The sequence below is a fragment of the Leuresthes tenuis genome, unplaced genomic scaffold, assembly GCF_036924035.1.
Source record: "Leuresthes tenuis unplaced genomic scaffold, fLeuTen1.0.hap1 SCAF_15, whole genome shotgun sequence".
Lineage (NCBI taxonomy): Eukaryota > Metazoa > Chordata > Actinopteri > Atheriniformes > Atherinopsidae > Leuresthes > Leuresthes tenuis.
The window spans coordinates 22,940,550-22,961,555 of record NW_027325369.1 but is presented as its reverse complement, the minus strand read 5'-3'; the positions used below and the strand labels follow the sequence as shown (position 1 = coordinate 22,961,555).

The 21,006-nt window shown below is 41.9% G+C and overlaps 3 protein-coding genes across 9 annotated transcripts in view; 2 read left to right on the top strand and 1 right to left on the bottom strand.

Moving 5' to 3' along the window:
- LOC140270210 (ankyrin repeat and SOCS box protein 2-like) overlaps positions 1-21,006 on the top strand; it is a 129,726-nt gene that overhangs the window by 12,176 nt on the left and 96,544 nt on the right. The window lies entirely within an intron of this gene.
- Positions 191-13,328, top strand: prima1 (proline rich membrane anchor 1). The gene is made up of 4 exons (XM_072365774.1): positions 191-922; positions 1,660-1,801; positions 4,079-4,211; positions 11,179-13,328. The coding sequence occupies exons 1-4, from the start codon at positions 641-643 to the stop codon at positions 11,276-11,278; spliced, it is 657 nt and encodes a 218-aa protein (XP_072221875.1). The 5' UTR covers positions 191-640; the 3' UTR covers positions 11,279-13,328.
- Positions 15,684-21,006, bottom strand: part of LOC140270588 (protein unc-79 homolog) — a 32,775-nt gene continuing 27,452 nt past the window's right edge. For all 7 annotated transcript variants that reach the window (XM_072365779.1, XM_072365781.1, XM_072365784.1 and 4 more), the window contains 12 exons: positions 20,472-20,645; positions 20,138-20,206; positions 19,936-20,046; positions 18,646-18,750; positions 18,478-18,555; positions 18,268-18,357; positions 17,970-18,145; positions 17,045-17,228; positions 16,740-16,943; positions 16,539-16,616; positions 16,412-16,453; positions 15,684-16,324 (listed from right to left, as the gene is read on the bottom strand). In XM_072365779.1, the coding sequence (XP_072221880.1) occupies positions 16,136-16,324; positions 16,412-16,453; positions 16,539-16,616; positions 16,740-16,943; positions 17,045-17,228; positions 17,970-18,145; positions 18,268-18,357; positions 18,478-18,555; positions 18,646-18,750; positions 19,936-20,046; positions 20,138-20,206; positions 20,472-20,645 (1,500 nt within the window). In that variant the 3' untranslated portion in view covers positions 15,684-16,135. The remainder of the gene's footprint in view (positions 16,325-16,411; positions 16,454-16,538; positions 16,617-16,739; positions 16,944-17,044; positions 17,229-17,969; positions 18,146-18,267; positions 18,358-18,477; positions 18,556-18,645; positions 18,751-19,935; positions 20,047-20,137; positions 20,207-20,471; positions 20,646-21,006) is intronic.

The window sequence follows — 21,006 nt, the reverse complement described above, 5'->3', positions numbered from 1 at the left end:
CCTCCACGCTTATGTGGGCTATACTTTATGCCTGAACCCAAAAAGAAAAGAAAAATAATCAAACATAAACAAGCAAACAAAGAAAAACAAACAAATCCCGTGCTGGTATCACCAACGCCTTCATAACCACATGACCTCCTCGCTGTGTTTTGGTGGAGGGGGAGGACTTTGCGAGAAGCGGAGGGTGAATTTGTTTTGAGCACACGCTGTCAGGACGAGCTGATTTGAGCGCTGCATCAAGTGCGCGGCGGTGATGCTCCAGTATAAAACAGTCCGCTGTATTTTGGCACAGAGGGGGGATGCATCACTTTAACCCACGGCTCTGCCCTCCGGACTCGCCCATACAGTATTCAGCCTAGATAAGTTGAGGGATGTGTGATGCCATTGCGAGGAATCCTATCGCACGATATCCTTGAGGATCTCTCTCTGTTCGTTTTATTTCTTTTATCATTTGCTCCAACTTCGATGGCTTGAGTGGCCCATTTGCACTCATGCTTGCAGCCGAGGAGAGATGTAAGGTACGGGCCATCTACCGCCCTCACATTGCACGGTCGCTATCTGAGTGCCAGAGAGAAAAAAAACTACTTTCGAGATGTGAATTATCGATATTTGCTACTCATTCCACCGGTTCACCTGTCCTATGCTATCGACAACAGGATTTCAAGAGGAAAATGATTGTGGCTTAAACTATTTCTGGAGACGCCTGTCACTGATATCGCTGCTGAACTGGAAAGGGTGGATGGTTATTTCCCAAACAGTTCAAGCCTATGTATACTGCATTCTTTTGTTGGAAACGCTGCCTAGTGTCTTCGACAACAGCGCAAGAGGAATGCTGGTCCAAGATCTAATGCCATTTGCTTTAAGTTTTTGGCCTTTTTTCTTCGGTCATTGTCTTCTCTCACTGTTTTTACTCTCATGCCAGGTAAGCATCACGTTGTCAATTTACGCACAAGAGCAGGTTACACAATTGTAACTGGATAAGAGCTGCAGAACTTGTATCATCTTATGTGCTCATCTGCAGTTAATATACTTTGTTTTTGCACTTGATGTTGGAGTCATCACTCTGAGGCACACTTGTGTTTAGGAAATAGTGTCAGCCATGCATGTGTTGTGAGTTTTCGATATAGCATGATAAATACAGCTAAGCACTCGTGCGCACGCAGACACTCAGCGGTCTTGTAGTGGGAACATGGAGCAGCCAATTGTGTTTTTATCATAACAACATTCCCACCAGGATCCCTGCAGCAGGCATATGTTAGTGATGAGTATTCTAACCTTTGCCCTGTGCTGCTGCCTACAGATAGTGGTGAACCGTTGTTCATACGCACACAGTGTTGCCAGGGTTCATGTGTAATGTGATCTGCATGAGTTTCCAAGTCCACCCACACACACTCCTCGGGGCAGCCTGCTGCCCACTCTGCTAGTGGGTGGTTTCTTACAGGGAGCATTCTGCAGCCGTCGACGTGATACTATTCTGCATGTACTACACACAGCAGCAGCCCCAGTGACAACAACACTGGAGCTGTGATGTGAAAAGAATGCTGAGAGGATATCCACAGTGCTACTGAGAGGCTGCTGAGTGCTCAAGCATCGCTGTTTGTGCTGCACAGTTGTGCTACTTCTAAGTAATGAAATCTCTCTTCTCCCTCTCACTATAAGGGAGAGCTCCAGAGGTCATGCTCGCAGACTGCGGCGGAGAAAGTTAGTGAACAGTGCCAGTTGGCATGTCACTGTAGGAGATACCCTCCCCTTCCTCCACCACCGCCTCCACCACCTCCCCCACGGCTACTGAGCACCACAGGTAAGACCTCGAGCTCACACACCCAGGTTTCACACCTGTCTCCCATCAAGTCTGCCTGTCTCACTCTGTCTCCCGTCCTACAGTTGGATCTCACCAAACTATATGTCAAGCAACTAGTCTGAAGAAATTGTTTTGACATGAAGCGTTTCCATTTATGCACAGAGGGAAAATGCACCATCTATCCCCTGAGATTAGTGCCCGTGCATGGGCGCAGTTTTGCACCCGCGCAACTGTGCGTGTAATAGAGCCAGCAGGATGTTGACAGCTGAACACAGGACTAATTTATGCTGGGTCTGAACTTGGGGAGTACCCAGCTGCCTGTGAAATCCATGCCTGCTGGGCTGCCATGCTCATCGGTTCAGTGGTAGGGTTTCCCTCGGAGGACCCCCTGATTAGAACACAGATGAGTTAATTAAATTAGCTTATTATGATAGAGATAAGAGGCTAATGAAACAGCCCACTAGTTCCAGCTTCGTTTTGAAGTTGAGCCAGCAGCATAAAAGCATGTGTGTGTGTGTTAGTGCCTGTCTCCAGCAAGCGTGCACAGTATATCTGCGTTGATCCATTGCCCGTTGTGGCAGTACCTCCTCCCCATAGTCCTCTTTCGTTTCATTCTGAGATGGTAAATTTACTGACAGATAGGCAAACATATTTCACCGCCCTGCTTGCTGAGAGTTGATATGATTTGTATGTCATCCCAAGCACTTTAATGAACAGAGCGCTGAAATATGGGACAGGCGTTGCTGATGATGCAGCCATTCTGAGCTATTACTATGACTCTTTAGAATCACTCATTCTGAGCCCTTAACGTTATGAGGAGCGAGCAGTACTTAATCATTGAGCCGTGGAAAGGTTTTAATCAATAAGTTCCATTGATTTTTTTATTTTCTGTCTGGTCAATGTGGAAGGATCTCTGTTTTTTTCCCCCTGACTCACCATGTGAGTTCCCTAAAAATCAAGAGTTATAGACCCTTCTGTGATTGTTGTCAAGGTCACTCCATGAGTGCTGTTATGGCCACCTGACCGCAAACAAAGGTGGGGGTTTTAAGGTCCAATTGTGACTAATACATGAGTGTACCTCTGAACGCAGCACCCACATGGTGTGAAGCTTTTGTGATAAATATAATAAACTGGTAAAAAATTTTAAGACGGTGGAGAGACTATGAATAATTCACTTAAGAGGGTCTTTTTTTTTTAATCTATAGAGACGCATAATTATCTTGATATCCCCTCAGTAGCATGATTTTCAGAGCTCTTACAGATGAAATACGGCTTTATGGATAACATGAAAAACTGGGACAATGACTGAGACCATGTCTGTCTGCTAGAAGCCCCCAACAAATTGAGGAAAATTGTCTGTTAAGTAAGCGTGTCTGCTAAAAACGGCATGAGTTTTTCAAAGGAGAGTGCTTTATCACGATGAAGTAGATCCTTATTACTGACTGAATTAAATCCTAAAACCGTCGACAAAATGCAGGATTAAAATGGAAGTTTAGCTGAGAGGAGCTCTTAAATTCACAATGACTTAGCATGCTGTACCAGGAAGAGCCATGCCATCTTATTTGCTCGATGAAAATGTGCTGTGTTGGAAAATAAGAGGTTACTTGTAAGCATTTATTGCAGTGAAAACCCATATTGTGCTGTGTTTGTTAGTATATGGAAGGTACAGGAAAAAATCTAAGGTGCATTAAACCAGAGCAAACCTGCATGCGTATAGATGTTAACATGACTGAACTGATTCAGAAATGTTGGGAGAGCATCAAATGCTGCAGAAAGCGAGAGAAGTTTTTGCATTACAGACACAGAGTTACTGATGCACATAATGTTATACAATATTCCTGGTGAGTGGTCCTACTCCACAGATCTAATGTGAGAAGAGCAGGAGGTTCTTGCAAAAGTAATTGGTGTGGGCAAGAGTGCCAGTGTAAGGAGGGCTGACAGGACCTTAAATGATTCATGGTGTCAGGCTGGATATCTTTGAACATTGAACCTAAGACCTACAGAACAGGCGGGGACACAGCTGCTCTCCAGCTCAGAGAGCAGGGGAGAAAAACACCTCCATGATCCTTTGTTGTTGTGCTTTATAAGAGCTGAGGCAAGCACCTAATATCTTATTCCAGATGTCACTGAACTGTGATTTAAGTGTAATAATACAGTACTAAAGATATTTTGAGTTTTTGAACAAATATTTTGTGCATTTGATGTGTTAAATTATGTTTATCCTCCTCTGTATGTCCACGTCTCCCCTCCTGCCTCTTCTTCTCCCCTTTACCTCAGTGGCAGAGCCCATGGTGCCCTTTCTGAGACCCTGGTGGATGGAGATGGACATTATAGTTCTTGGGACGGTGGGCTGTGCATCAGTTGTCTTCCTCCTCTCAGCCATCATCATCTGCTACAAGGCTATCAAAAGGTTAGATGCCATTCCTGTCCTTTGTTTTTATCTTCTAATTTACCTAAGAAATAATCTGTCACATTCAGGTCTCGTAATACATCTACTAGCTATCCTGTCCTCTTCTTAGTAATGCAGAAACCCACACTGCATGCACAATAAAGTCAAATTGCTTTTCGCAGAATAGATATGGCTGAACAAATACAGTGCTCTTGGTAAATCTCAAACCAGAAAGTTTGCAAGAGACAAAGTACGTTTGGTCTCTCAGAAGAATGTATGTTTGAGTATCCAGCAAATCACCTGTCTATTCACTGTTTTAAGTATTTAAAGTGTACTTTTTTTTTCTTCTTGGCCTGTGAAGAACCTTTAATCCATAAATTACCTTTGATCATTGTATGATCAACTTTCAATGAACCAGCAACCAAAGTCTCCAAATTCTCTTCAAAAAGGTGCACTGTCTTCCCTTGATGTAAATCTCGCCTTTGAGAGGGACTCAGAAATTTTCATTAGGGGTTACATCAAGTGAGGAGGGACGTCAGGTCATTATTTGCCACCTTTGAGGCATTTGCTAGTTGCCCAAGCAGATTGGTACTTGGAGGCAATCACTTGGATGTGATTGAGCATTTTCTACAGACAACTTCATGCACCACTTCTTGCAGAAAATATCTAAAAAAAACTGGCAGGAGGCTTGAGAGCTAATTTTTAGACCATCTTCAACCTGAAAAGACCTAACTACCTCATCCTTAATGATTGCATCACACATCAAAGGTGCTTCTTCGCTGTACTGTGTCCTAACTTCAAGTGGTGCTCCTTGTCCATCAGTGATCCAACACAGACTCATCCATCTGTTCCATTGGGTGTCACTTTTATTCCTCTTGTGCTCTGTTTTCTCACCTATCTTGGCCCTATCTTTTTGGTTCAACTAGTCATTCTTATTCAGTGGTGGTAGAGTTTCAGCTTTCTCTTTGGGCATGTCTCAGCACACTTGAATCCCTGTTCTCCTGGACATTTCAGGTAGGTTACAGTCTTTTAAAGATGACTTTTTCGCCTTTTTTCAATGCACTTTTTATAACTTTGCTGACTATTTACTAAAAAATATGTAGTATTAAATCAGTATGCATCAGTATTAAATGCATTTTACATTTCTTTACAGTAGCTATTAACAGATGTTAATCACTTTAGATCACACCTTTCCTTATATCACAAATAATATATGGATCAACACTCACTGAGGTTTGCATGCTTTCTTAACTGAAACATGTAAATAAGAATAACTACAAAATTATAATAGTCTCTTGCCTAATAATTGTCTATGCAGAGTCTGACGACTGTTGTCACCCATTGCAGTCAGAGGTTACATAATGAAATTGGTTGTAAAGGTCATTGAGGAAGATCCACAGCACTGAGTCATGCAGAAGCATTCTCTGCTTGAAAGTGATTAACTGAAGTGCATGATGACCAAACAAAACTGTGTTGTTTTTAATTTACATAAGTGTCTGAGATCTGAGCTGGCTATGCGGATATGAGTGCAAGAGGCAAGCAGAGGAATCCCAAGACACAGCTGTTGCAGCATTTCCTCCCATTTGGCTTATTAGAGAAAAAAATAGGCTATGTGAGGTTTTAGCCTGCAGCACAACCAGACCCAATTCTCTTTGTGCCATTCGCGCTGCATGGTGTCACACATGCACTCTTACAGCCACATATGTACGCAGACATATAATAAATGTTCGTGTGTACTGTGCAATGCCAGGGATGCTGGTGTGCACCCATCCACAAACACGCAACGTGTTTACATATATACATACATCATTTTGGCATATTTACACATGTTATAAAATATGGAGTAAGCACTGACTCTCACACAACCAGAGCAGCCATGTGTGCTAAATAAGGAGCTATTCTATATTTTATTTATGAGTCTTTAAAAAGATTTAGTATCATACCTTGTTATATTTATGGAATTATATTAAGCCTGCACGCCATATATGGCTTCCCTCAGCAGAACTCTACTTCTCCTTTCTTTAAACAACAAATAGGCAAAGTCAGGCAGCGGAAGTAATGGGTGGTTGGCTCAGGAATTCATTATGGCAATTCTCCAGCCCCCTGTGTAGCCAAGGGGCACCTTTTTTAATGCAACAGGGGTAAGAAAGAGTTGTTGCAATACGGGCTCTAGCCCCAAACCCAAGTTATTATTTATGAATTAATTTGCGCAGTCATTCAGTCGCAGACCATATCTTTTATACATGCAAGCGGGTCGTGTCCTGAAGCTCAGAGGGCTCTAGACTGCAGACTTTGTGCCACGCCAAGCGGCCCTCCAATCTGAATAAGGAAGGGAAAATGCACAGGTTCAGACTGGTCCATTAGACATTCATTAGTCACCAGCCAGTAGCAGAGCAGGCCAGAGAATATTTGATTCCTTTAACATTTTGTCATGGATGCTTTAACCATCCATCATTCCTGAGAGGAAGGGAGAGGAAACAACACAATGAAAAGGACAGACCGAATGTTTTTCACAAGCTAAGCAAAGGCAGTAATTGAGCGTCTTAGTCAATAACAATGTGAGAAAGGGTTTGTCAGTGAGAAGAACACAGCCAGTTATATATAGCCCTTCCAGCCCCTCAGTGCTCCGGGCTTTCCCAATGAAAATCAGCTGGCCAAGGGCCAAAGCCTGAGCACCACAGACAGTAGAAGAGTCAGCTCTGCAAGTCCCAACCCTCCTGGCCTTTTGTTATATTTTATCATCTTTGTCTGCCAGTCATCTGTCAGAGGCAAAGGGACTGAAAAAACCCACTTCCATACAATTCTATTCAGAGTCCAGAGCACCAGGGATCCGGGTGTGTGCAAGCATAAAGAAGAGGATTCAGACACATGCTGCGTTTTAGTGTTGCTGTGCTGTCCAAAGGCAGAGACATGATGCTGCAGTCCAGGCAGTCAGCCATCCAAGAAGCCAAAGCAAATAAAACTCAAACCAACTGACTAATGAATGCTTTTCCCAATCACTTACCGCTCTGGGAGGCTTGACCAAAGACGGATAATACATCACAACTGGTTCTGGCCAAGGGAAATACAGAAAATCCTAAATATGCAACCAAAGATCCAATAAAAAGAAAAACTAAAGTTATCTAAAATCCAATATTTATCAACAATTTATTCATCGTCTTTTTTTATATATTTCAGAATTTCTAAACCAGCATCATCAAAGCCGGTGACAGATTCTCACAGCCTGTTCATGATAGGTATTCTTTGAGCCATAGAATATTACTTTAATATCCAGATGGCCGGCATAATTGTAAACAGCTAAACACATGTCCCAATTTCGTTGTGATCCATTCCCCAAACTTCAAACAGGAAAGTGTGCGCTGTGATTGCACAGCTTTGATATGAAATATTCATCTAACCTGTGAAGTGTTGTGTTGCCACCTGCCATGTGTCAACAGCATGTCATCTATTATTGAAGGCCTGGGTAGAGGTCGGTTTGAGGCCCCAGTGCTCTGCCCTGTGTGGTGGCCCAAAGTGACATGGTCAGTCTGAGCGGAGATCACATCCTGGGAGAAATAAACACGACTAAAGCACCTTCCAGCAGGCTGTACGTCACCAGAATTTTGTAACATGACAGATAAAAGCTCACCTAAAGATCTTTTTCTGACCTGCGGCTCTTTCCTTAATTGCTATGAAATGCAATTTAAAGTAACTAAGATAAAAGCAGAAAACAGAAGCATGTTTTAGTCCCTTTACTGTCTGTATAGAGGGACAGTAGAGATGTTGGTACTCTACTAAATCTTTTTTTATCCTAAATGTGACTGGCTGCACATTTTTATTCAGGCCAACTCAAGGAAGATGGTATATGTTTTAAAATGTCTCCTCAAAGTTCTTCATTGTGTCATCAGGTATTCCTCCATTACAGTGTAGCAGCAATTAAATCCACAACAAAACAAAAGGATGTGATTGAGGATTTTAGAGCATCATCAAACGTAATACAAAGCTTAAAAATCCCCCTGATAGACAATATTGAATGATATCCAGGGTAGATCCTCCTCCACCAAGCCTTGGCTGTAATCTTTGGGATGTCTCTCGTTGAAATGTCAACCTTTGCCACTCAGGATTGGTCTGTATTTTCTTTTTGCATCCATGTCTCCCTCTATCCTAACTGAGCCCCTGCCACAGAAAAACATCCCACAGAATGATACTGCCAACACCATGTTTGACAAGAGGTGGTTCCAAACTTAAGAATGATGGAAGCTACAGTGTTTTTCGTGGAAAAAAAATGAAATAACTGAATCCATTTTAAATTTGGTCTGAAACACAACCAAATGTTCTGCATTGTAGAATTTGGGTTAGGAGATTTCTCCCACAGGCTGACGTTAATTGTGTAACATATCTTGTCTGATTTAAAGAGTTGAATTAAAAAGCCACATGAACATTGCTTGACTTTAAAGGAACATTTTCAATCTAGTTTTATTTATCTAGCACTAAATTACAACAAATCCTCATATCAAGACACTTGAAAAATGCTATCCAATTCGAGCCAATTGTAATCCACTTCATTGTAATCTAATTATAATACAATAAAATCAATTTCATTAAAACTATATCACTCCAATTTATGTACTGCCAACTAATGAAAAAAAAGGATAAAAAGTTGCTTGGCTAAGCAAACCAACAGATCACATCAAAACTTCTGTGCAGAGGGAAACTCCCTTTTAGCTGGAGGAAACCTCCAGCAGAACCGGACTCAGGAAGGACGGCCATCTGTCTTGACCAGGTGGAGAATATCAGCCCCGCTGACTTTCGCTTTATAAGTAAAAGAATTTCCAGGCTGACTGTAAACAATATGGTCCCTAAGAGGAACATTTGGTGTGTCCCAAATCCCTCAACTGCATCTGCATGAGTCCAGCTCTACCATCCCCACAGCACAATGTGTTTCTACCCTGAGGCTGGACGGGTTTTTTCGAAGGTTTTCCCCGGGTTCCACAGGGACACAACAAGCAGCATCTGTCCAACTCGGCCACCACATATGACCATATGACCCCTCCCAGCTGACGCAGATTTCAGATATAGACTCACATTTTGCTTTTAGCTTTTCTGTATTTTTTTTTTTTAAACTTCCGGAACCACTTGGCTACCTTTCAAAAGCCCTTAACAGATATCGATTACTTGCAGACTGTTTGACATTCATCTAAAAGACTGTCACTCAGGTTGGGCAACAGTTATTCATACTTATGATCACGTATAGAATTTGAAAAATATGACAGCAGAGAATTAAGGAGAATTTGTGTAATTTGTATCCCTTTTATTTGTATTTACATCATTATAACAGAAGAGTCCATGCTGACACACTGATGGCACAAAGTCAGAAGTTAAGGGATCACCAAGGAAATTATAATTCCTCATAGCGGAATATGACTGTACCCAAACTTTTGGCAATTGATTCAACAGTTGAGATGGCTAGCTCAACAAAACTCGATATAATAATTTTGATACTTTTCAGATGTTACTTTCTATAAACCTCACAAAATATCAAATAATTTATCAGTTACTGAGAGTCAGCTACATTACATTACAAAACAGATGATCCTTTCTGACAATATATACATATCAAGCAAATCACAACAGCATTCTTCAAAATAACAACTGGGGAAACAAATATTCAGCATGCGTAACCATATCAGAAAACATAACAAAACACAACCGATGTGTTTTTGTTGTTGACCAGTTGAAATTGTTTTTCTCATTTTTCTTGGATTTTGTGTGCTCTGAGATATTGCCTTACAGAAATATGTTTAGGTTTTGTGTGCATGTGTTTTGTAAAAGGTCTTGTTGTCTGAAATGCTTTTGGTGATTTTTCTTGTTTTTCTGGCTTTTGCTGTTGTGTTTTCTGACATTGTGTTGTGCTTTGGTTTTGTGTTGTTTTGTTTGCTGCTATTATAACCCTTATGATGTTATGTTTTCACCCAAATCTTGTCAAATGTGTTGACTCAACTTTAGTTTTCAGTTCAACAGCATCTTTCTATTAAAAGCTAGACAAGTTGTATTGAATTGAGAAACTTGCATATTTTCTCCTTTAAAATCCTCCATAATCCCTTTGAAAAGAAGAAAGGTATATGCTCAATTCGTAATACCAAACTAAAGATAATCGTTTTATAATCAAGGAGTTGGTATGGATGAGCTCATTTCATCCCGAGCACTGCTTTGATGCCTGAGAAGGTCAAAAGATTTGTGCAGGACTGAACTGAGAGTGACTGGCAAAGTTGTGCTGGTCTGCCTGGGCTTTCAGAGGAGAGGAGGGGTGAGGAGACACTGAGTTAAGATATCGCTCAAGGGTCCTCGATACCAATGAAGTCAATGTACAGTGTTCAGTGGGACAATGACTGTACTAACTGTATTCAGTTATGTCTGTGAGTTACATAAGCCCATGCAGAGGAGAGCAGCTGAGGGGGTCCGTGCAGAAGCTACAGTACACCGGACAAATATAATAACCAGAAAGAAATTAAGGAGTGCATGAAAAAGGCTGCATTGAATTATACTGCTCTTCACAGGCCAGTAGCAGCGAGGGGAGTTGGAGCTTTATTTTGTGGCAGAACTCATAGAAAGTATTGAGTCTTGCAGCGCAACCAGTGTTGAGAAGGAATTTCACAGGAGGTTATGTATTGATGTTATTGCCAAGTTGTTTTGACAGCCAAACATGCTCCTTGCCTAAGGGAAAGATTGCATCTACCAGCCCAAGTAGGTAATTGCCTTATCCGCTGTGTTGTAATGTATCTTCCCCTCCTATCTCCTTGCAAAATTGACCTTTAAACATTGGGCTTATTAGAAAGGATAGCTTAGACCAGCATATCCAACCAGAGCAGATGGAGAAATCAAATTAGCCTGAAGGTTAACAGACAACAAATTCTGTTTAATGATGGGGCCTGCGGCTGAGGGAGAAAGTAACAGCAAATCTCTCTTCTCAAAGAATTCTCCCTCACATTGTAAAACTGTTTATTCACAGGAAACCACTCCGAAAAGAGGAGAACGGGACGAGTCGTGGGGAGTATGCCATGAGCATCCGTAACAAAAAGGCCATGGGTACAAACAACACTGTGGTATAGACTGCCCCCTCGTACACACATGAAGTGACTCACCATTATATCTCACCCTATCCTGAATACAACAAGGTCCTCTCACTCAGAATGCAGAAGGATTTCACCTGAGGTTTTTAAGTAGGTAAACCTTCCCTTTTTGCTTGGCATGTTGCCCAGACCGAAGACACCATTCAGCTCAAGAAGAGCTGAAAAGATGGAAGGTAAAAAGACATCAAAGCAGAAGAGACTAAGAAAAAGATCCACAAATCCCACCCCCCACCATGGTGTCAGAAGTGGCACAGCAGGCTGAACATTATGCTCTTAGTAAAGGCAAGTGTTGCTGACAGGCTGGTTGGCTGCTGGCTGGAGAGGGACTGTCTGCCAGTCTGCCGCAGATCCAGACCTCACGCACTGTTGATATCTGCAATGGAACAAAATACAACACAGCAGCCCCGCAGTCCCGTGGGCGGCCAGACGGGACAGCCCATCACACGCGACAAATGACATGCATGCAGTTTTTACAGAGAATGCAACATTTTTTTTATAATCCACTCCTCACACTGTTCATCTTTTTTTCCTCCATTTTTGAGACAGATGCTTTGTGAGTGACATGATGTGGCTCTGAGATGTGGATTCATCTGACTATGCAATTAAAAAAAATCCATGTTTCACAAAAAGAGGAGCAGAAACGTCAACATGGGACGCTTTGGTTATTTTACCATGCCAAAACAAAAAAAAATCCGGCTCTGTGTAATATATTTAAGACATTCATGTATTTATTTGCTTTATTTATTTACTTATCTATCTTTGAATTTATTTTTCTACTTAAAAACTATCCTGTAAGTTACTCATGTATTTACAAATCTTGAACATCTTGATGAATTCATCTTAATTCTTAATAGCTCTGTTTTCTAAGTGAATGATTTATAAACTATGTAATTCATTTGTGATGCTCCAATGCTTTAAGCCTGCTGTCAGTTTGTTGAGACACTGATGCAGAAAACAAGCTTGCTCTGCAAAGAGTTTTGCTATCAGTTATTCTGTCTCTGGGCTTTTGATCTACTTCTCTGTTTCCCTGAGACTTAGGCTAAAAGTCAGATGTGCTTTGTGAATGTGTGTTTTCCAAACATAATTTCTGTGCTGTGTCATACAACAGTCCCCACCTTTGATTTGTTAACTCAGTGCAAGCACCGATGTTGTTACAACTCATCTGGTTAAATCATATGTACCCAGTCTTAGGGTCAGCTCGATGCCTTCAGCCATGTTTTGTCCGGATTTGACAATCTTCATTTTTCTATCTGTCAAGAAGGGCTTTGCCCATCGCTATAGAAACAGGGGACATGAGCCCAGGGCTGACCTTGTGACTGATGAGAGATATGAGACTTAACCAATAGCCAGAGATCAGGTTGCACAGAGAATGGCCACAGCAGGGACGCGTGGGACTCAGTGCTGTCACAGGCATCCTCCACATCGCCACTGGAAAAACACAACTGAGCTGAACTGGAGCATCACTCAACGCTGCTCCGCTTTTGTTATTGTTTTTAATGAATTAATGAATTAATTAATTTTTGCTGACATTAAATCTGCGTGTGTCTGTGTGTGCATGCATGTGTGTGCGTGCATATGGGTGTGCGTCTGTCTGTGAGTGTGCATGCAGATGAGTGTACTCAGTGAGAGTGGGCTGTGCTCTGTGGCTGTCAGTTAAGTATTGATATTGGCTAAACTGTGGAAATTTTGGGGGGGAAAAAAACACATGCTTGCAATTAAAACATGCACAGATATTAGCTAACCGTATACCCCACCATGTACCTATATGAGAGAAATGATGGATGCATGAATGTAAATATTGATATTTAAATATCTGCCTTCTGGACTGTTAATTCATGTACAGTGTAACAGATCATATGTTTATACATAGTAAAACATTAAACAATGTGCTACCATTTAGATCTATGTCAATGTTGTCATGTTGATGGAGCAAGCCATTAATGTATATATGGCAATCAAGAGTACATACACAATTTATGCATTATACCAAACGGATAAAAAGTTGTGCATAAGTTGATTTCACTGCTGAGTTTTTCAGTTGTAAATAAAACTGTACATAACAGACCTACTGTCTATTGTGTTTGAAGAGATACATGTGCAGATACATCACTGTTAGATGAAAGGAGACGTGCTGATCTGAATGTGGTCAAGATGATAAAAGTGAGGCTGTTGCCCATCTCTGCGAGCACTGTGCTGTGTTCTCTCGTTCATGTTTTGGGCAGAGCTGTACTGGCCGTGTCTCTTGGGCACAACCCCCCCCGACAGTGGAGCACATGTTCTCAGTCTGTCTCATGCCGTGCATCTTTAATGAACTGAGATTATCAAGTGTATTCCACCCCATTGGGCTTAATGATGCAAAGCAGAAAACTTATAAGTCGCATATTGTGCCAACTCTGGGTCTGATCAGCAAGGATGTCCACAAATGGTATGGTGGGTTTGGAGGATTTCTGCAGCTCTAGCTTCTGCAACAAGAAGCTGTGTTTCTTTAGCTAAAGATTCAATTAGATAATAGAAACCGCTCTAAAACAGTGTAGATTCTTACATTAACTCAAACGGACGTGTTCCCATTTCTTTTTCATTTGCACATGATACATGAAGTGGAGCTAGTGATGTGAGACAAACAAAGGGGCCAAACCTGTACTATACAGTCTGATGGAGAAGAGCACTGAAGAGGAATGTCAATGAATTATAATGTGAAAGAGGGGCCAGAATACTTTGCCTTCCCTGCTTTAGATGTGCCATTTGATGGTAATACCAATGGACACTGTGAGCAATTTAAACATTCATGCATTGTCCAGCTAGGGCACTGCAGATCTCACTGTAATAAAAGCAATGTGACAGCACTACGCAGGGGTAACAGGATTTGTCACTGTCTCAACAAGTTTTCAACTCTCTGAGGGAGTATTTCAGAGCAAAAGGGGCACTGATACACCGATTCTTTGATATGTATGTTCCTTAATCAAAGTTTTCCACCAATGCACGCACCTGATATATGTGTATAAGAGCTTGCAGACCTTTCAGAGTTGACCTTCACAATCTCTGAGGACCCACTCACACCCTCTCTTCCTGAGAGGCCGTCGGTCAGTGTTAATTACCCTCAGTACCTCCAGCTGCCTCATCAGGTCAGCGCTCCCATATGGTCCTGCAGGAGTCAGCAGGCAGACAGGCAGGCAGGCAAGGGCGGGGAAAGTGCTGGATACCTGTGGGACACTGATTACATAAGCTGCTGCTAATGAGAGAGGCTCTTTCGGAAAGGGCTGCGAGTTCAAACGCTCACAACGGTGGCAGTGGCTGACAGATGCAACCCCAGAGCAAGGGGGACTTGATTAAACACACACACACAACTATGCACATGCAGAGACACATGCACGTACACACCTGGATTCAACATTGCTTTAATACACAATCACACACACAGAGGCACGGCAGGAGAGAGGCTCTTTGATGAGCCAAGACTAGAGATTGATGAGAAGGGGCACTGCAGCCTGATTCAGCTTGCATGAGGTCACCAGAGAGTGTCTCTGCTTATGTCTGTGTCCATGTATATTAGTCATATTGTGCGATATCATTAAATGAGTGACTAATTTGGTAGCCACCTCTCAGCATGGGTTCTTTTAGACATGAACTGACTAAAAAGTAATATTAAAAAAATGATTCTAAAATTAAATCTGGCTTTTTTTTCCCCAAGATTAATCATTTATATAATCAGATCTAATTAATCTTAAATATAAATGATAATGAAATCCTTGCAGAAGTGAAGATCAAAACAAAGATTAATGTGCTGCTCAGCTTTCTAGACCTGCTGTCATGTCATCTGTTATTCTCAGACAAGAACTTCGTGGTAATACAGTTAGACCTCACAACAATGCTTAATCACAACAAACCACATTAGACCAAAAGGTAATTGTGTTTGCTTGGTATATACACGGGCCAATCTGTTTCCCTGCTGCAAATGAAGAGAGGGATGGAGTAGGTAGGGTGGGGAGGGGGGTAGCTTACCACTTTGGGACGGGGGGAGGGCGGGGGGACACAGCCAAAATAGTCTTGTTTACCTCCAATGTCTGGCTCCATGTTATCGAGTTACAAAGGCTGCCACAACTCAGATTGGCCTCTGATCGATCTGAGCTGTGATGGCAGAAGGCAGCATGACTGACAGTCTGACAAGAATCTCAGACGGGAGCTTGCTAATGCATGTCATGTCATTTTCCCGAAGACACCTGAGGTTCGGTTTTTCATCCAGAAGAGCGGGCGCCAGAGCTGATTTTATCGCACCCACATTATGGTAAACTGGACATTTTCCACATCAGTCAGGAAATCAAAGGGCAGTAAATGTCACATTTGAATTTTGAAAGGGGTCAGCAATTCATACCAAAGACAAAGTGTCTCATTGTTTATAAAAATGTGTACTTTTATTATCCAGCTTGCAACCAAGCAACTTAAAAAGTGATAGGATATGAATGTAATAGAGTGAGCATATTTAAGATTCAATAAGCATTTGCTTTGACACTCTTGCTATGACTAACATGGGTCCATACAAATTCTCCTCAGTCATCCTCCTGACTCTTCAGATTAGTTGAATACAGCAGTTATTCACATGACACATTTACCCATCACAGGCCTGTCAAGCCCTTAATCGTCAGCTCCCAAGCTAGTACTTTAAAATAGCATAGATTTACTGTACATGTACAAGAATTATACTAAAGGTGCTGAGAACAATTCAGTTTAAATGAATCCTGCACAGCATCAGTTTATATAGGAGTCCTTTTTTTTGGTCACAGAGTTTAGCCACAGCAGACACATGCAGGTGTGAGGACCCAGCGGTGAACATAGAGTAGGTCACATGGGGTAGAACTGTGATGCAGCCTCAGACGACTGGATCTCTACCTGAGCCATCTTAAACTGGGTGCACTGGAGCCACTTGCGCAGGGCAAACGGTGGGGCTCCAGATGTCTGACCCTGCAGACACTGGTGGTTCACCCTGTTCTGGATGGCCTGGAGGCGCAACTGTAGTCCAGCAGACAGATGCTGAAGAGAAGATGACAAGTTTTACTCAAGGTGACAAGAAATGATCTAAAGAGTCAGTAGTTACTTGCTAGTCACTGAAAATCTTACCTTAAGGTTTGATTGAATCATGGGTAGCCACATAGGAATTAACTAAAAGAAAGAATGAGCTTAAATTAGTATTTTACCTCAATGTACAGTATTATTTGTACACAGAAATACTAAAGTTAAAGCAAACCTTGACAAAGATGGTTGAGTTGCATTCCTGTAGGGCTTCCATCAAACTGATGACATGAAGACACACCATTTCCACCATCTGAGAGACAAACATGATATAATCTTACATCTTATCTAACATTAAAAGTGTTTTTCCTCATGACATCAAGAAAAAAATACAAAAAAAAGTCCTATGTCATAAGAATAACGTATGAGCACTTACCACTTTATTGTGGGCCATAAGCTGCAGAATACTGGGTGTCACCCGACTCCAGAACTCCAGGCCGGTGAGGATAGCGCTAGAGGAAAACTCTGTCTGGTTCTGATTCTGTAGGGATGGAGCAGCAGCCGCCTGCTCGCAGTAGATGGTCCACAACTGTGCGAACATGAAGGCGTGAAACAGAGAGCACATGTGCAGCACTGACGTCTGAGGACAAAGAAGGAGAGCCAAATTTAAAAGAATGAGAAAACAGGCCATATTAGCAAAACCTGGGTGTGAACACATGAGGGGATTTATGTCAGCCAGACCTTGGACTGTTCTGGGAAGCCAATGAGGATGACTATAAGATGATCTGCGATGTGGGAGCCAGCATCCAGAGGGATGGGCATGCAGGAGGTGGAGCCCTGGTGGAGGGCACAGTGCGTCAGGGAGCCCAAAAGAAGCCAGGACAGCTGACGGATGTGGGATACGCACTCAATGAATTCTTTTGGCCTACAGAGATAAAAAAAAAAAAAAAAAGTTGAAATCCAATTTAACGAATTACCTCGCAATACAACATCTGCATCTGCTATTCTCATATCTTACTCTAACGGAGGATAATCTCGCTGATATTTGAAGAAATTACTTCTTGTTGTTATTGAAGGTTATCAAAGAATGGGGTACTGTGAAAAGTCCTGAAAAAACTTAAGGTGTGAAAAAAGTATATTAAAGCCCGGACCATTAAAAAAAAAATCTGCCTCAAAGAGAAAAAAAGGAAAGCAGACCATTAAAGAAGAATATTTCTGTTTAGTGTCACTAATTTGAATTTCTTCGCTTTTCTTTCAGTGAGAGAAGAATAAAATAACCAGTTTTTAGTTTATTTGATTTAATATACCAGTTGGAATCAGTTGGAATCAGCTACTTACTTCAAGAAATTATTTTACTGGTCATTTCATTTGTTTCTGGTCTGCATATTCTTAAGTGAACTTTCTAGTTCTTATTTGTAGTTATGTAAGATCTTTTGTTGTGGTACTGATTCTGTAGGTCTTGCTGTTTTATTAGTTTTTTCAACCCTGTTTAAACCTAATTCCATCAAGTCAGAGATCTCAAAACCTGAAGGAAAAAAAAAACAGATTTATCCCCATTAAATATTCCTATCACTACATCCTAGAATGAGTACATTTGTAATTTGGTTGATCTGCCCCTTTATGTCTATGAAACGTCACTAAACTGCTCTTCGTTTGTCATTCTTACCCTTGTTGCATGGTGGACGGTGGGTGATAAAGCCAAGGAAGATAACGGACCACAGCTTTGTTATCACGGTGATTGCCTTTAGTGATCTCCACAGCTGCAACTTGAGCCAAGCCCACTTTCAGGTTGCCCCCAAAAGTGTCCTCATGCAGCGGCTGACAGCAAGCCTTCATATGACTCTGAGTAAACATTGTATAGAGAGGAAAGATAAGGCCGGACAGCAGAAAGAATATAGAAAAAACTACAAACTCTACAAATCTTGAGATATCATAAAAGTTGTGGCCCTTATAAAAAGACTTACTTTGAGTTTGGTCAGTGTGTGCATATCTGCAATGAAGTCCAGGAGCTCACTTATATATTGCCTCATGCATTCCATCGCTGCTGTTGTGCACTGTTGAGAACGAAAACAGTTTATCCTAAAGGAGGAATCACAGTGGGGTCTATCTGTACTTCCTGCTGTTTTATGACGCTGATCTTAATAAGATGGAACGCAAAGAGATTTAAGTCTCACCCCCGGCAGCGTCAAGATCATGTGTTTTTGGATGATGGTGGATTCTGCAAGCCGTGTGCCGATATCTGCACAAACAAACTGGTAACATCCACAGTATGTTTAAGGCTTGTATTCAAGATGCAACATTGGGATTTATAGCGGAAATGTGTAAAAGACATCATTCTTTACCTGAACCAGCAGTAACAAGTTTGTGTCAGGCACAGGAGACTTGAACTTGAGAGCCTGCAGAAGCTCTAACACCACAATGCGGGACATGTAGAACTTATCTCTCTCCTGGATGCAAGGAGATAGAGAGTGGAGTAAATGTACTGATGCAGCAAGACTGCCTTTTTCTATTATCACTCTCCCTTACTCATGCTGCGTGGAGAGTATAAACTCTGTAGCTTGAATAGAGGGAGAAGGACAGGCAGTGAGAGGGGAGACGGGGACACAGACAAGAGTGAAGCCGAGGAGTAGATTTAGGCCAGTCCAGATCTCTCCTCCCAGAGTCCCAGGCAGCTCAGATGAGGCTGTCAGGCTGCCTTCTCCCTCCCTGAGGACAGGCTGCTCTCTTTGTTCATCCCTTCTACACAAAGCCAAGCTGCTTGTTTACAAACCACACTGTCATCTTGTGGCTTTCAGTTTGCCTCTCTCTTCCTCTTTGCAGCCATGTTTGCTTATGTTAGAAGCAAGCACATGTTCTTCAGCTCATGCAGAATGCAGAGCTGCCTTTGACATTTCTCCCTGTGTGGCTTGTTCATGCGCATACCTGTGCATGGCACTTTTATAATTAAAAGTTAATGGAGTATGTCCATTTGATAAATAGAAATTCAAACGGCTGTTCTTTTGCCACAGGAGCTGAGTCAAATATAGTGCAGTGCGGCTGTGATAAATGGCGCATGGTGTGACAAACTTTTGTACGTCTCCAGCACATAACTTAAAACCTGATCTCCAAGTTTAAATGAATCCCTTTGCTTCCCAGAATCTTCAGATTTTCACAAAACAACCCCACAGGACAGGATCCAACAGCTACTGCTCATAGCAGCTCTGGGTTTTTAAATGCGGATATCATAAGGTGAAGAATTAAAGCGGGTGAAGAAAATCAATACTGCAGGAGACATAAAACATGCAGAGCTGACAGTGGTGGAGAACGGAGGATCCATCTGGCCAAACAGAGCAGACAGCCCCGGCTCCATCTCCGTCTCAAGCTGCGATTGGGAAACACACCATACATCCGAGGCCCTAGCACACCAACTAATCATGTTAATCAATACTGGCTGATTGCTTACTTAATCATCTGTGACACATGGCCACATTTGTGGCTGAGTGAGGGAAGAAGTTGTAGCACCTGAAAACCGATGAGTGAGAGGCCAGCAAACAGCAGCTCAACATTTTCAATACTGTAAATGAATTTAACTCTTTCTAGACTTCACCACTTTGTGTGTTTTTCTAACAACATGCAAGCGCACACAAGATTACCTTGTTGAAGGCTTTGTAGCACAGTCCACAGAGTTCTACGAGGTACGAGAGACTGAATGTGCCATACTGAATAACAAAGCTCAGAAGCTTGGAGAAAGGCTCCAGAAGACTCTGAAAGAAGGTGGAACATGAAAAAAATGTTACACATTAAAGCTCAAAATTTGAACAAACTGATAATGTGACATTTATGCCTTAAACTTACCCGAGTTGCATTTGTGGTTGGAATCTTTAGAAGGCAAATGATAATCCTTAAACTGGAATCCATTGGACACTAGTGAGAAAACACAATGCAAAATAGGGTGACCAGTCTGAACCAAAATGCTTAAATGATAACTCGTTGCATGGTCATGTTCCTGGATCTAGTGTGCGCACGAATTTAACCTCCAAGGTTAAAAGCATCAGAGTCAAATCAGTTACAGTTTTAAGGCTTTCCTATTGAACCCGACAAGGACACTGCGAAATGCTTTTTGCAGGAGCCGTAATCAGATTAAACCATATCAGACCATGACTAAGTGAGCGGAAGAGCTGATATCTACCTTCAGAGGAAGCACAGAAGGCAGTTTTGTGAGGAAAGTCTGGAACTGGTTGCAGATGGTTGTCCACAGGTTGCTAGGAGAGTCCATGGGGAGAGCCTCCATGAAGGTGGCAACGTTGTCAAGGCAGTGCAGCATTGTGCCCCCTGCTGGTAGACTCTTTTTGTTGTTCAGGCCCTGGAGGGCACAGAGGCATAAACCATAACAGGATTATATAATGGAATTCTATAAGCGAAGATATTTCCATTTAACTGATCATTCAGTCCTGATCAATCCCAATGCTCATGATGAGAGCTGTAGATTGAGGACACTGAGTACAGATGACTGCTTGGATGAGCGGATGCATCAGTAACTTCCTGTCGTTTCCCTTTGTATAGTTTAATAATAACAATAAAGTGGCACAGTAGTGCAGAGTACTGCAGCTTTGAAGAGATGCTGATAAAATTTCCTATTTTAAAATGGGCTTGTGATGAAGATGTGGCTGGATCTGCAAAAGCTTTAGCTTTGACAAGACCTCCCCCTGCTGGTTAAATGACTT

Excerpts from the sequence above, each read along its gene's own strand:
- prima1 (XM_072365774.1), top strand. The coding sequence starts at position 641 with ATGCTATCGACAACAGGATTTCAAGAGGAAAATGATTGTGGCTTAAAC. Across the intron at positions 1,802-4,078 it reads ACGGCTACTGAGCACCACAG|TGGCAGAGCCCATGGTGCCC; the intron begins GTAAGACCTCGA and ends CCTTTACCTCAG. Across the intron at positions 4,212-11,178 it reads TGCTACAAGGCTATCAAAAG|GAAACCACTCCGAAAAGAGG; the intron begins GTTAGATGCCAT and ends GTTTATTCACAG.